Genomic DNA, 15,374 nt, shown 5'->3' with positions numbered 1-15,374 from the left:
TTATTATTATTAGCGTTATTATTATGATGATGGTGATATAATTAGTATGGTTGTTGTTATTGTTATTGTGATGATGATTGTTATTATTATAATGATAAATATGATGATGGTTATGATGATGATGATGATGATGATGATGATGATGATGATGATGATGATGATGATGATGATGATGATGATTAGGATTAAACTGCTTTACTTGGACTTGTCACATATGAACCACATAAACCCAGAGAAGCTCCATAATGTTTAAAAGTCCATGCAAGTGTAGCCGCCCGCGCCAACTGGAGCAGCTGTGCACATACGCCACTATTCCCAGGGCAAGAACGACGTGGTGCGGGTACGCTTGTTTTATCCCACCGCACATCCAGCTCAGTCTCTCTCTCTACCGGGGACGACAGAAAGAAGTGTGTCCGCCCGGTCGAACTCTCCGCGTACCATACAACCATGTTATCCCGCCTTCACGTCACGTGACAGGGAAGAAGGGAAGGGAGGAAGGTAAGAAGGAAGGAAGGAGGAGAAGTAAAAGATAAATAACGGGGAGATTATGAGCCTGACAAGACGAGGAGTCATCGTCTGAAGGTAACTCAGCCTGTTAGCATCTCATCTTGCTAGCACGTTTTGTGGGTTAAAATCAGTGTGTGTGTGTGTGAGGTGAAAAATGCTGACGCTGGAAACACATTTGTATTCAGCTGAGCGGCCGAGCGGAGCAGCGTCTGTCGGTGGAGTCAGTGTCCGTGTCTGTGTGAAGTGAAACACAGTCACAGACATGTTCCCTGTTAAGTGTTGATGTGTCAAAGGCGTGTGGGCAGACAGACAGCTGCTGGAAACTGAATCACTCCTCCCCCCAACGCACCATCAGCCCACTGAGGTGGGAGGTTAAAAACAGCTCATCTAGGGACTGGTCAGCTTCACGTGGCTCTCGAGCTGTAGAGAACCCGGAGGTTGGATCCTGTGTTAAACGACATTTGTCTTTGCCCCTGCCCCCCCCCCCCCCTCCAGCCTTCAGACTGACTGACGGAGATACGAGAAGATGGAGACATGTTGAGTGGTGAGCTCCAGATGTGATGGGAGGACAGAGGTGGTCAGCAGCTGGACATGAGATGAACACGTGAGTAAATACATTCCTTTAAAGGTCCAGGGTGTAAGATTGAAGTGAGAGGGTTCTACTGGCAGCCATTGATATGTTTTCACTAGTGTGTTCCATCTAAATTGTATGAATTGTTGTTTTCTTTACCCTAGAATGAGCCCTTTGTATTTAGATAGCGGGTCCACTCTACGGGGGCAGCCATGTTTTTTATACAGTAGCCCAGACTGGACAAACTAAACACCTTTTGAGTTATATGACACCTGAAGGCAGCCACAGGTTCTTGCTAATGAATGGATGGGGAGGGCGAGGTGAGGGGTAACCAGCTGCAACACGCTGCGTCAACACTAGATGTCACAAAATTCTACACACTGGACCTTTAAAACTGTCATTTTGCAGCATTTATACTGTAAAAGTTACAACACAAATACATTGACAAGTAGAAGGCCACTCAGTAGAGAACATACAGTACTTCTGCCAAGGCCATGAAGTCACATGTTTATTCACTTGATCCGTTCTTGTTGTTTGGATCTGAACCAAATTACACACACTCATAAATATCAGTCCCCTGCACTTGGCTGTTTTTCAAGGTCGATTAATTATTAGCTGAGAAATCAACACAAATATTACACAATGTCTAAGAGAGCATGAATCCTCCCATACCTCTACCTCATCCTTCCAACAGGTTTCATGGAAATGGTAATGGGTCTGTATTTATATACAGTAGCAGCTTTTCTAGTCTTGATAACCACTCAAAGAGCTTTGCAGTACAGTTTATTGTGCATCTATAGGCAGCACTATTTTCTATTAGGGGCACTCTAGTGTTCAGGATGTTGCCCAAGAACTCTTCGGCAAACAGATGGGAAAGACGGCTCTACTACCTCAGCCACTGTCGCCGGGAAAAACAAATGAAAATCCATCCATTAGTTTTTGGTTTAGTCCTGCTTGCTAACATAGAGACAAACAAGAACACAGACAAAAACATAACCCCCCTGGTGGAGGTAACGATAAACACTGTGTTGAAGTTAAACTATTGTCATTGGACTGAAATACTTTCTGGTCAACAGATTACAATTGGATTAGTTGTTGTTTTCACAGAGGCCTGAGCCCTAGTTAACAGTTGAACATGTGACTACAGAGCATAAAACCCAACAATTTCTTCCTGTTGAACAAGTCCGACTTTGAAGTTGACCTGTATTTGCAGTGGGTTGGTCTCTCCACTATAGGGAAACAATTTTTTTTTTTAAAAAGGACATTCAAATTTAATTAGTTTGTATTTTGTTCTATCAGTGATTAACTGGAATAATTGTTAATGTTTCCCAGTGTTCTTTTTAAATCCATACTGTTCGATACTATACTATATTCACAGAAATTATCTCACGAGGTTATGTGTGTACACTTGTCATGTCACAGGGGAAATGAAAGTAAGAGCAGTGTTTACTTTATGGGGACTGGCTGGGTTGTTCAGTTGGGAGGAGACCAGGATGTAGGTTCAAGTCAGGTTAGTTTTGTTTGTTTTTTTGCAGCCGACCCTCTGCTCGGACCTCCTTTTGACAGGAGCAGAGCAAGTAGACTGATAATTTCATCAAAAGCATCTTAACTCCCCGTCATTTCTATAGCACCATGTCAGTACACAAAACATATTCATTATGCAGGACTGAGAGCAAACAGTCTGCAGTTTGTTTTTTCTTTTCATTGATTAGCACACCTTATAAGAAAAATCTGCTGGTTCAGTAAGTTGCTGGAGGGAAAACCTGCAGACTCCTGTCGCAGTAGGCTCTAATCCATTTAACCGCAGGATGACCTCTTCCCTTTCCCATATTTTTTAGGTGAATAAAGAATCCTTTGAGGGAAAGAGAGAAGGGGAGAAGATGAAGCTGAACGAACGCAGCGTTGCCCACTATGCCACCTGTGACTCCCCACCAGACAAGACAGGCTTCCTGTTCAAAAAGGGCGAGCGCAACACGGCTTATCACCGGCGCTGGTGTGTCCTGAAAGGGAACATGCTCTTCTACTTTGAGGAGCGTGACGGCCGAGAGCCCATTGGCGTCATCGTCCTGGAGGGATGCACCGTGGAGCTGTGCGAGTCAGCTGAGGAGTTCGCCTTCGCCATCAAGTTTGACTGTGCCAAAGCTCGCGTGTACAAGATGGCTTCTGACAGCCAGGTGGCTATGGAGTCGTGGGTGAAAGCGTTGTCCAGGGCCAGCTTTGACTACATGAGGCTGGTGGTGAAGGAGCTGGAAAGGCAGCTAGAGGAGATCCAGGAGGCTGCGGGAGGCAGCTGTGTCGGGGCTGCAGTTGGAGGGTTGCAGGGCAGGCCGAAGGTGTCCAGGCGAAGCCATGTTTCGCGGTCTAAGTCAGGAGCATCCTCTTCTTCATCGTCTTCATCCTCTTTATCGTCTTCATCAAGTGCTCCTCTCATGTCAGTCCCCTTCTCCGCTCAAAAGAGCAGCCAGGATGAGGTGCAGCTCGTCTCTGGCTGCTCCAGAGAGAACGGGGTTGCATGGAGTAGACCACCTGTTGCCTTGGCTAATGGCTTCGTTGAGGGAGGATCTTCCAGTGCGGCCTGGGAAGGCTGTGCAGAGTCTGGGAGTAGCCCTGGGATCGGCTATGGGGCCGAGGGGTCGAGGGCTCCACCAGTGCCACCGAGGAGAAGAGGAGCATCTCTGGAAAGCCCGGTCTCCCCTGGCACCGTCTGCTTCTCCAAACTCCATGACTGGTACGGCAAAGAGGTGGAGGACTTGAGAATGCAGTGGCTGCAGAGCCAGTAATGATGATGAATGAAATGGGTCATTTATTTTTCCTGAACATCCTGAAATATTACACCCTTCTGGACCCAGCAGAAAGGGAGAAAGCTTGGACATTATTCCAGAATGCAGTCTTAACTAACTGACTGATTCACCTGGCACAGTCTTAAAGAATAACACAATCCACTTTATTAATATCTTTATCCACTCCAAGAAAATTTGAAATTCCAAATAGTTTTTTTCTAGAGTTTTGCTCGTTGTCGTTTGCCAAGGACAACATGATTTTTTTCAAGAGTGGGGCCATGTGATGGATAAAACTGATTCCAATTTTTTTTCTGCCCATCGAGCTTCTTAATGTACTTGTGCAATTGTTGTGGAGTCTGTTTTCAAGAATAATGTTTTGCTAAAGTTACACTTACAAACTATTATGCCAAGCACCTGAAAAATACCCCCAAAAACCACATGTAGCTGCTAAAATCAACAAAGTTATGTATATTTCTAATGGAAGGGAAATAGGTTATATGCGAATGAAACAGGTCACTTAACGATCAAATCACAAAACAAATCAAAGTAGATCTTGATGCTATAGTGATATTTCAAAGTGCTTGAATCAGGAAATTAGACGATCAAATTAAAGAAGGTCCAGATAAATGTTTGAGCAGTCGGTAATATCTTCTACATTATCCATTGGCATCTCAATTCATGATTTCAGGTTTCCTGCAACTTTAAAACATCAAACCAAGATCTTCTTAGCAGAGAAATGAGGCGGCTCTCAGGATAAGAAGTGTTGTTAGTGGGAAAACGAGTCCAGCTTCTCCTCCGTACTCTCACTGGGGCAGCTCTCGCCTCAGAGACCTTTTAATGTCAGAGCATCTTCTCGACAGTCAGCTGGGACCGAGGTGGGAGCGGGATGTCTCGCTCAGAGCTGCACACCCTGGTATTTTTAGCCCCTGTTAGCCAGCGGCCAGATGATGTTGTGTCATGAGAGCACTTGTCACTGAGTTTTCCTTTGACTGATATATTCCTTAAAAGCAGATTGTTATCCTTGACCTTGGCCGATGTTACTCTTGCCACAATTCTCTAATAATGACATGTCTTACAATCAAATCTTAATTTTATTTGTTTGTTTGTCAGAAAGTTGTTGATCTGAATGTTACTGAATGACTGAGGCCTGGACTATATGTGAATATCTGACCTCTTTTGTGTTGAAAAATCTACTATTCCATGTTGGAAAATTAACACCAGCAGCTTGCAAAATGAGCCTTTTTAAAATGATCCCTCATACCGCATTCTATATATCAATCACCTAGCCTTTTACATTTTCTTTTATACGTGCCTTATGTTATCTTTATACCTCTGTTACTACACTTGTAAGCATTACCATAGAACCACAGTGATCGGAGGGTTTGAATATTCCTTTTAATTGTTATTCTTCTACTGTGCCTACAACGGCTCATCTCAGTGCAATCACGTTTTTTTGCTCAGTTACTTCAGTCGGCATCGATGCACAGTGCTTGTGCACAAACGACAATTGTGGGAAAGGAACGGTACAGTGTGGGTTGTGTGTTTTAATGCAGCAATATCAAAAATTTATTATCCAAAATATTATTGATGCATTACTGCCAATTTTATGAACTCCAGAAATATGTTACTGTAATCACAGAAGCCAACAGTCCGTTTTACAATAATGTTAAAGGGAATTTAAGAATACTTCCAATTAAACACATAAATGATAAAAGTATGTATCTTTTATCATTTGTGTCAAATGAGTGCCAAATGAGGAAAGCAACCTAAATGCACAATGATAGTATTTTCCCTCAACCTTTTGATTTTAGTATACATTTTCTATATTTTAGCACACGATATGAGTATTATATTAAATAACCAATAATATTTAACTCATTGTCCTGATATGTTACCCTGAAAAGATTTTTGTCAATGAAGCATTCGCTGTTAGCCAATTAATAAAACTGTGCGAATTGGTTATGGTGTGATTGGTCAATTCTTCTATGATCACTACATGTTTTATGGTTTTGTTTTTCTCCTGATGATAATTATGTGAATTGTAAGGAACACAGATTTTAGTCATCAGTATGGCCTGTGTTGGCTTTGGCTGAGCTTCACGAATACTTCACACATTCTTGGTGCTGTTCAGCCTGACTCTCCCTAGGGGTCGCTGTGTATCAATTTTAGTCTGTATCAAACCTTTGAGTTAGAGTAAATCGATTACTGGGGCAGGTAAATATAACTGAAGTTTCTGATGACAGAAACCAGCCCGTCTGAGTCTCTAGATACAAATAAATGTTTTATCTAATGTTTGTCGACCCGAAGAGACTGACTTAATTTCCCTTTTTCTTATATAACTCAAGCATTGTTACTTATTATAGACATTGTAATGCTTTTATTGCACCATATTACTCATATATATACATTCTACATATACTATGTTTTGATGCTACTAATAGCATCACTTTTGCACCTCACTAAAGACACTGCTGCACCGATTTGACAACATTTGTCAAGGGTAGTGTTTATTTCTTGCCATGGGATTTTTTTTGTTTTGTTTTGTTGTTCTTGTGCTATAGCTGCTATTTTATTTACATTTTAATTTCAATTTAAACACATTTTTTTGTATATATTGTTCCTCAGGAGACAGGAATACCACAAGTTTGTTTTCCTCTATTTAGGCCCAAATGTTTGTTTATCTTTTCTTCTTTTAGTTCTTCTGCTGAACATTTCCTCTTTGGGATTCAGTGAAGGTTTGTCTAATATGTAGCAAGCTCTCCTCATCTATGGAAGATCAAAAATACAGAACATGAATGTGAAGAGTAAGTCGTCTCCTTGCTCTGTCGATCAGTTTGGTGTATTGAGTTGAACCGGCAACCCTAACCTCTTGAGGTTGAGTTTATATAAATACTCCTTTTAATACCCATTTTTTGTCTCTTTCTCAATCGTTTTAAAGAACTATTGTGGCCAAAATTCAAACTTTATGACAGAACTGATGCAGGATGTGAAACTAAATAAATAAGTGATGAAGCATTTAAAGACATCCACAGATTACAGTCAGCAAACCAACAGTGTCTGTGGAGTCTGGAGAGTTTGTGCATCTTTCACATACCAAACTCTTCCAATGGGCAAACTGTTGTAGACATCACGAAACTTCCTGTCTGGTATTTCAGCATAAAAGAAAAGAAATATGCACAGTATATTATATAAGGTACATCTGAAAAGTGTAATATAAAGCAGTAAGGTCAGCAATACTATAATAGATATATCTATGAAGCACATATAGTCAGTTTTTGTGACATTAACAAAAATGTGTAAATTAAAAAAATATAGGTAAGCCAACATTTTTTTAAGATTTAGAAAGTGGTTTGTTACTGGACTTTATTATATTGAGAGTTTTTTCAGTTTTTGTTGAACAAAATTTCCAATCTTTAAATCCCTGAAGCCACGAGTCATTAACTACCTGTACTCCTTTTCAATGCTAACATGGACCTGTCGCTTTTTGTAGGGATTTTACCTGCTCATCATACTACAGCTGCCAGTATGTACTAAATAAATCCTGTAAATACACTACTCTCATCCTATCCACCGAGTGCCTTTTGATTGAGTGCTATGTTGTAATATGTACTATGTTTTGATTACTTAAAATGGCGCGTACTTATATGTTTGGTCTACTTATATATGTTTACACCGAGGATCACAGGGTAACGGCATTTGAATCCTGACTATGACCTGTATGTAGCAGAATTTACACTAAAGTTGACTTTGACTAATAACTGGTCTATAAGTTAAACTAAGCAGAGCTGGTCTTCTTGGGGTACAACTTAAAACATAACAACAGGACGCCCAAATAAATAAATAAATATGTCGTTTTTCTTTTGTTTATGTTAAAAATGTATCTAGGAGTGGATAAAGTGTTTGAGTGAAAACATCCAAGTTATCAGTGGACTCTTATTCTGAAAAGCGTCCACAGGAAGCAGCGCGTTGAGTTTCCTCCAAGTCGATGCAGGAGTATCGCGGCACTTCTTTTTTTTTGACAGCGGAAATGAGGAGTCGCCACTTTTTTTTTTTTCGCGTCAACTTCGAGCCTGAAACTTTTTTCTCCTTTTCCTCCTTGTTTGTGTTCCGCGTGCGGACGAGCCGTGGCACGCGCTCACCATGAGAGAGAGCGCGCTCTTGGTCCTTTTCTTCTTCTTCTTCTTCTCCTCCTCCTCCTTCTCCTCTTCTTCTTGTTTTCCGTGTAGCTCTCTCTCCCTCTCTCGACCCGCCGCCGCTCACCGACGTCGTTTCGCGTTACTCTAGACGCCTCTCGACACATTTCCGTTATGCGAGCTCCAGCTGGTTGGTCGGTTGTCGTGCTGCGGTGGGTGCCCGTCCGAGATAACGGAGAACGTGAGTATGACCCCCATTACTCTGCTGTAACATCACCCGGGGATGAACCGCACGAATAACACCGGGCTTCCGCTGGAGGTGACACTCTCTCTGCAGTGATAATAATAATAATACTCAAGAGAATGTGCTCTCAGTTAAAGGGCTTCTTCTTCTCCACCTTCTTCTTCTTCCTCCTCTTCCTCCTCTTCTTCCTCGCCCAGTGGCTTGAGAGGCAGAAAACTTTTTAGCCAAGAAGAAAACTTTTAAAATGTAAATTTTGAAGCTCTATCCAACTTCCCAGGGGCCTCAGACCAGCCCCCCCCCTCCCACACACACACACTATATACATACAACTTTATCAATTTTAGAAAACTACCTAATTAAGGCAGAATCTGCTCGTCAGACTTTTATTGTCTTAAGTTAGTTTGTGATGTTTTTATTTTTTGGTAAAAGTTAAGTCTGTCTTCTACCAACTTAATTTAACCACAACCTCAAGACAATTTATTCATTGTCACCACAGAACTTAAAGGAAGTTTAAAAAGTTTACTGTCAATAAACCTGATGTGTCAGGAAATAATAATATGTGCTCATTACACACTGAAGCTTAAGTTAACATGTTGTTTTATTGACTTATTATCAGTATACAACTTGAGTTCCCTGTCATAGTCAATTATGAAACTTCTAAATTCTAATATTTAAGATGTAGAAGCCTGTGAATTATAAACTATCATAACTGTTGCCACTAAATATCTGTCAATCAACCAGTCGATTGAGTACTGGTTGGGTTTGCCACATATTGATCATGGATACATAATTATGTATTGGGGGTGAACTAGGGGCCCCACAATGACTTTCTGCCCCAAGCCCCTCAAGACGCTAATACAGCCACGAGGACCAAGCAGGATTCTTCTGTAATTGAGCTTTCTAGTAGCACAAGTGCCACTGCAACACAATTCCATTAGTGACCATTACCATTGTGACAGCATGAAACCTCTTGTTATTTACAGTGTAGGAACAATCCCAACACGGAGCCAGGAGCTTCACTGACTTGTTTCAAAATTCAAGATGTGAACGTTATAGTTGTTTGTGGTGGATGTGATCATGCGTCGCTGTGTGGGGGTGCTCAGATCCATAACTGCTGGAGGGAGAACAGGAACCAGTGGGGAGCAGCCACTTGGTTTCACAATCCAGTGTTATGTAGCAGTAAATCAAAACAGTAATAGTGAAGGAGGGTACTAGGAGTGTGTGTTTGTTTTGGAGGGGATGCACTTCAGTCCTTATCTCCAGAGTGTGTGCGTGTGTGTGTGGTTGACTGATTGTCTCAGCATTGTACTGTACTTGTCTTCATATTGCCCAGCCTAAAATATGTATGTCAGGTCGCCACCTTCTTTAAAAACCATTTCATCTACGACATGTTGTAAATGGTGTAAACATTTGGCTCGTGCAGTAATCTCAGTATCATTTATCGAGTCATGCAGTCAAATGGGACAGTTGTCACACCTTGAGACATTACAGCACAAAAGACAGAAAAACATGGCTCCAGGGTGGGGAAGTAACGCCAGCGAGACTTTACTGAATGATTTCCTGTTCAGCCTGACAAAAAGTCAACTATAAAGTTCTAGTTCATCTCCACGTGTTTAATCGGCCTCTGGGCTCACAGTGTTTTTTGCTCCGCCACCGACTTCCTTAGTTTCTGACATTCGGATATTTCAGTGCCGTCTTCACTTCTCGTTTGGACAAGAGAAGTTCTGTTCTGCCCGCATACATGTGTACTAGCCTTATGTAAAGACAGTCAATTAAAAAAATAAATAAAACAGAAATATTCATCTACAACCATCTGAATACTGCTCAATCCGCTTCACATTTTCAGAGCTGAAAACTCCTTGGATACTCCCCAGAGAGGGGGGTTGACACTTGTTCAGCATAATTATAATGTAATTTTTCTTTTCCGAACATAATAAGATTACTTGGTTGGGGATTTTATCCCACACAACACAGTATTGTCTTGTTTGCCGTCTCAGACAACTTTCCTTAAAAGAGCCGTCCGCTTTTCTTGGAATTTGGACACTGTGGCTACGATCTTAAACAATATTTATTCGACATATTTTTGCACATTTCATGTATGTGTTTGCATTTTCTTGTGTTATTTCAGACAAAAAAAGTAGCAGACTTTGCAGCCTCAGCTATCGGCAACGGATCAGACAATGTCATACCAGCTCTTCAGCTTCCCTCAGGGATTCTAAGAAATTCACTGATGAGACCACGAGAGAGGTCTGACCCACAACGGTCCTCTGGGGGGAGGAGGGGGGGGGGGGGGGGGAGGAGAAAGAGAGGAAGAGAGGAGCCATGGGAGATAACTTGGCAGGCCTACAGGAGCAGGAATCTGAAAAAGAAGAATGAGAGAGAGAGAAAAAGAGAGAGAGACAGAGGGAGGGACGGAAGAGACAAATTAGGGCAGAAAATGGAAGAAAAAGAAAGCTTGTTTCTGGTCATAATGGGGACCTTCTGCAACACAACACACATGTTATCCAGAAGTCGGTGTGCGTGTGTGTGTGTCTGTGTGTATAATGTGACATGCACAGCCCATGGCCACCCAAACAGCTAAAATCTCAGACTCTGGATTTACACCACAAACACAATGCAAGAACTGTTGCATTTCTTTTTGAGTTGTGTGAAAGTGTTCTATGGTGGGGGGGGGAGGGCACACATGCGTGCCTGTGTGTTATTTTCCAAAGAAGCAGTAATTAGAGACCGTGTGTATTTTGCATGTGTTTACCCCAATGCGCCCCTGTTCTTGTGTTTAGAAGAATGTTGATTATAGCTAGTTGCAGCAGCATGAGGATGTCGCACAGAGCATGTGTGTGCTTGTAGGTGCCAATACATTCATATATTTGTGTGCGTCATTCAAGTGTCTCCACATTTCATGATTGCAAACATAGAGAGCTGCAACAGTCAATTGCAATCAATGCATTATTTGATTTAATAGTCTATCATGTCAAATATTCCTTGCTCTAGTCATTTTCCAGCTAAAATCACAAATTCTGGTTTCATCTTCTCGTATAAATGAGGATGTGTTGCTGTTCTTTGTGAGCGTGACCGTAAAGGTTTTAGTCTGTTGCTCAGAAACAACAAGCAGACTGGAAACGGAGAAACTGTGAATTCCAAACAGTTAGCTGTGAAAAGCCATAATGAAAATAATTGTTATTTGCAGACCTACACGCACACACTCACGTAAACGCACACATATCAAATCGCTTTCAGAGTGTTTGTTCCTCTGTGTGTGTTCTGCAGAAACACGAGTCATGTCTAAGTTGAAGTGAAAGCAGGAACACGCTCTCACGCAAAATACTTAATTTGCATCATGTCACTGAAGTACCTATCAGAAGCTCAGTTTGCTATCACCACACACACACACACACACACACACACACCCGCACAAAATGCTGCAAAAGAGGAGCCTGGTGTGTTGTTAGTGTGTCAGAAAGTGTTGTGTGAGTGCAAGAACTGAAACTACTTTGGCTCCTCATGAGTCCCAATGTGGAAAAATTTATAACTCCTGAATTAGCCTTCCAGGAAGTCAGATGCCTGCAGATGATTCACAGCCGATCAGAGCCACTGAAGGATCCAATTATCTCCCGCCACCCCCACCCGAACAACCGCACACACACACACACACAAACACACAGACACACATGCATACATACATAATATACAGTATCACAAATCTTAAATACTATCATGCGTCCCACAATTTACAAAGAACCAGAAATGCATCACGAGTCGGCATGACTCATTCATGGAGTGCTCGCGGAGTTCACACAGAGATTTCTGTCGTACTCTCCCGGGCTGCAGCATTTCAGTCTTGAGTGCTTGAATTGGCTGAATTGTGAATGATAGACTGTTGTTTGCAGCTTTGCAGAAACCAATCCTGTGTTTTAAGGCTCACGAAGTGTGTTGAGTTCAGCTTCTGGCAGCTCTGTAGCTGAGAAACCTACTTAAATCTGTTTAGTTGTTCAGTGTATGCATATTTAATGTTGTGTAGCATGCACTGTCAGCCAGTGTTTATTTTACCAGGACTCTGTGTGTGTGTGTGTGTGTGTGTGTGTGTGTGTGTGTGTGTGTGTGTGTGTGTGTGTGTGTGTGTGTGTGTGTGTGTGTGTGTGTGTGTGTGTGTGTGTGTGTGTGTGTGTGTGTGTGTGTGTGTGTGTGTGTGTGTGTGTGTGTGTGTGTGTGTGTGCTAAAGTCCTTTTTCATTTCAACAATGTGCACATTACATTGACTCTTTGTTTTTCAGCCTGTTGCATGTTAGATATACTATTCAGATTTGCTTAACTGCATAAAAGATAAAAAGATTCACTAGCTTGATTTAGAAAAAAGAATCAAAATCAGCATATGCTTTTTAATGCCTTTTAACTTAAAGATATAATAAGTTATAATTCTTCATTAAAATGTCTGTGATTTCCACAAATTGTCTAACCCAGAGAAATCCCCAATTTTATAAAAAAATGTATGGGGCCGTTTCAACAACATTTTCATTGCGTCATATCAGCTTTACCTGTGTCTTTGTCCGTCTCTGTTATAACTTCTTGAGAAAGTGACGTAGGACGAGGGAGACCAAAGTTGCATATTGCATAATTCCATTGCTTAAGTATTAATCATAGAGAGGACAGGTAATAAATATAATCATGAGTTGTAGCAGGTCCAGAAACAGTGAGTCAAACTTGATTTTAATATTGCAAGGGTTGGGCAACTATTCTGTCTTATTATTAGTCATATTATGAATCATGTTTTTACTATGAATTAAGATTCACAAGCTCAAGGATGAATAAATCATGATCCATGATTCTGTGTAATTTTTTTGTTGAATACTTTTATTGACTAGTGAGCTAAGGAGACTAATCTCCTCACACTTCACATCCAAGCAGCCAGAGACAAAACTAAACTTCTCTTTTCATTTTTTTTGCCTCTCATTATGTGTCTGTGAGACCTATATTTTAGTTTTTCATGACATGCTGGGGTCTGTCTTCCCAGGATAATGATAGACTGCTGACTGTGCAGAAGATGGTTTGTATTAGTTGTTGGCAGGTTGCCGGACAGCTGGAGGGAAACTTGTTAGTGAGTGTTTTACTAAGTTATTGGGACTTACTAGATACATAGGATCATTTCCTGAAGGACTTTGTCATTTATTTTGATTCCTATAATCCTTGCTTTATCGTCATGGATCCAAGCCCGTTTATTTTTATTTTTTGTCTCTTTTCCCAACCTGCCTCCCTCACTGCGTTCCCAGACGACAGGAAATGGCCAGAAAGCGGCAGGGCTTTACTTGTGTCTTAATAATAGCAGCATTGTGTTGTGCTGGAGCCCTGCATTGTTGTGGGAACGTGAGGTTGAACTAGAGACTACTCCGACCGAAACAAAAACCCTACAGCATGCACCCAATAGGATTTAGCCTACACATGTAAAACAAAACAAATAAACAAACACTTGCAAGACAAAAGATAAGTCTTCTCCAGTTCACAGCTGTTGCTGCCTCATGTTTTCTTTTCTCTTTTTAAAGATCGCTGCAAAGTCAAGACCCAGACGGTGGAAACTGAATGTTAATGTAGTGAATATGTTTCCTGAGGCCATTGTGAATATGAGCTTCACTAAATGCCAAACGTGGAGGATTAAAGGTTCTTCTTGCCCTATAGCTCTCTGTATGTGTTGTAGCTCTGTTTTTTCCTTTTAACATCATTCTTCTTCTCATCAACCAACAATCTTTAAGTATTTGAGCTTTACACACAAACACATTTACATTTCTTTGCGACACCTTCACATCCAGAACAAAGCTTTTATACTTGACTGATGGTAACCATTTGAAAGAGACTCCATGCATCAGCTGATGCTTTACTCAGTCTATGGGAAGTTACGAGGTTATCTCATGTTTCAGCCCCACTTCCTCCCTCACAATATGTTCTTGAATTATGTAAACTGTGTGCGTCTCGCGTGAAGTGACATGTGAATGAGCTTTGATACAAACAGGAACACTGAGACTCGAGTCAATCCCATTTCCGCCACTGCAGATGTTTATTTAGTACAGTTGAGCAATCAGGACATAAATACATTTATAAAAACTCTTTGTAGTTTTGTGCTGCTGTTGCCAGATTATGCCAGTTTCCCTGCCTTGGGGTTATAACTTGAAGAGAAAGGGTTGAGAGAAGGTGACACATTGTCCCTTCACGTTAACTGGTGTGTTGGCTCACAGTGAAGCAGGCTGTTGTGCCTGTCATAACAATATTGAGTGGTGACTGCATTGGAGGGAATTCCTGGCCCTTTTCTCCTGATAACACACTTGCATAACAGTTGCTTGTGGGCCTCTCGCCACACACTGTATGTTCATTCTGTAGTCTCCTTAAATTGAGTTCATTCAAGGCAAAGATGCAGTGAGAGCTGCTCACACTTTGCTATGGTCACCTCGGTCATGAGGTTGAATTCCGATGTCGACATCTTGAGGCATTTCTTTAATGTCCCAACTGGTATTGCGTAGATCTGTAATGATGAGTCGACGATAAACCAATGAGTCAATTTACAGGGAAGTAAGTATCTTGCTAACAAATACATTTTTAGTTCACGTTAGAGCTCTTCAAATGTCAGGATGAAATGCTTTTCTTCGTCGAACATAACAAAAAATTTGATATTTAGGAATTATATAACATGTTATAGACGATTGATAGAGAAAATTATTAACAGATGATCAATATTAAAAACAATTGCCTACAGTCTTGGTGTAAGGAAAATTAACTCTAGTGAATTCAAATCATTATAAATTACTATCAATGCAAGATGGATTTACAAATGAATGTTACTTTAATATAGAAAATTGTGTCCGTGAAGATTTTGAGGATTGTGAATACTATAGTTACTGTTAAGCTTTTTTATTTCACATTGCTTTGAGCCATGTTTGTTGTCATTATGCAAAGCTAACAGGCTTTTGGCTGTGGACAATCTATAAGTAAGTGAATAAGTGTATTGATCTGTTTCTTTAAATCCCTTTTACCTGATGGCTAAAGGAAAAGTGTGCCGAAGACCACAATGGGTCCCGGGTTCAACTCCTGTCCCGCTGCACCTGTCCAAAAAAACGTCATTCTTTGCTACTCAGTATTACATGAAGAGTTTTTAATACA

The 15,374-nt window shown here is 41.1% G+C and overlaps 2 protein-coding genes across 4 annotated transcripts in view; both read left to right on the top strand.

The window, feature by feature from the left end:
• Positions 1 to 422: 422 nt before the first annotated feature.
• Positions 423 to 5,818, top strand: pheta1 (PH domain containing endocytic trafficking adaptor 1). 2 transcript variants are annotated; one of them, XM_062381676.1, is made up of 3 exons: positions 423 to 498; positions 1,003 to 1,111; positions 2,917 to 5,818. In XM_062381676.1, exon 3 carries the CDS (start codon positions 2,959 to 2,961, stop codon positions 3,856 to 3,858), a length of 900 nt encoding a protein of 299 aa, XP_062237660.1. In that variant the 5' UTR covers positions 423 to 498; positions 1,003 to 1,111; positions 2,917 to 2,958; the 3' UTR covers positions 3,859 to 5,818. The 2 variants fall into 2 exon arrangements, with proteins under 2 accessions (XP_062237660.1, XP_062237659.1); XM_062381675.1 differs by having other exon boundaries at positions 460 to 582.
• A 2,059-nt stretch (positions 5,819 to 7,877) lies between these two features.
• Positions 7,878 to 15,374, top strand: part of sh2b3 (SH2B adaptor protein 3) — a 47,005-nt gene continuing 39,508 nt past the window's right edge. For both annotated transcript variants that reach the window (XM_062381660.1, XM_062381659.1), the window contains exon 1: positions 7,878 to 8,232. The gene's annotated coding sequence lies outside the window, so the exon portion shown is untranslated. The remainder of the gene's footprint in view (positions 8,233 to 15,374) is intronic.

Source organism: Platichthys flesus, chromosome 3, assembly GCF_949316205.1.
Source record: "Platichthys flesus chromosome 3, fPlaFle2.1, whole genome shotgun sequence".
Classification (NCBI taxonomy): Eukaryota; Metazoa; Chordata; class Actinopteri; order Pleuronectiformes; family Pleuronectidae; genus Platichthys; species Platichthys flesus.
This window is presented reverse-complemented; position numbering and strand designations above follow the sequence as displayed.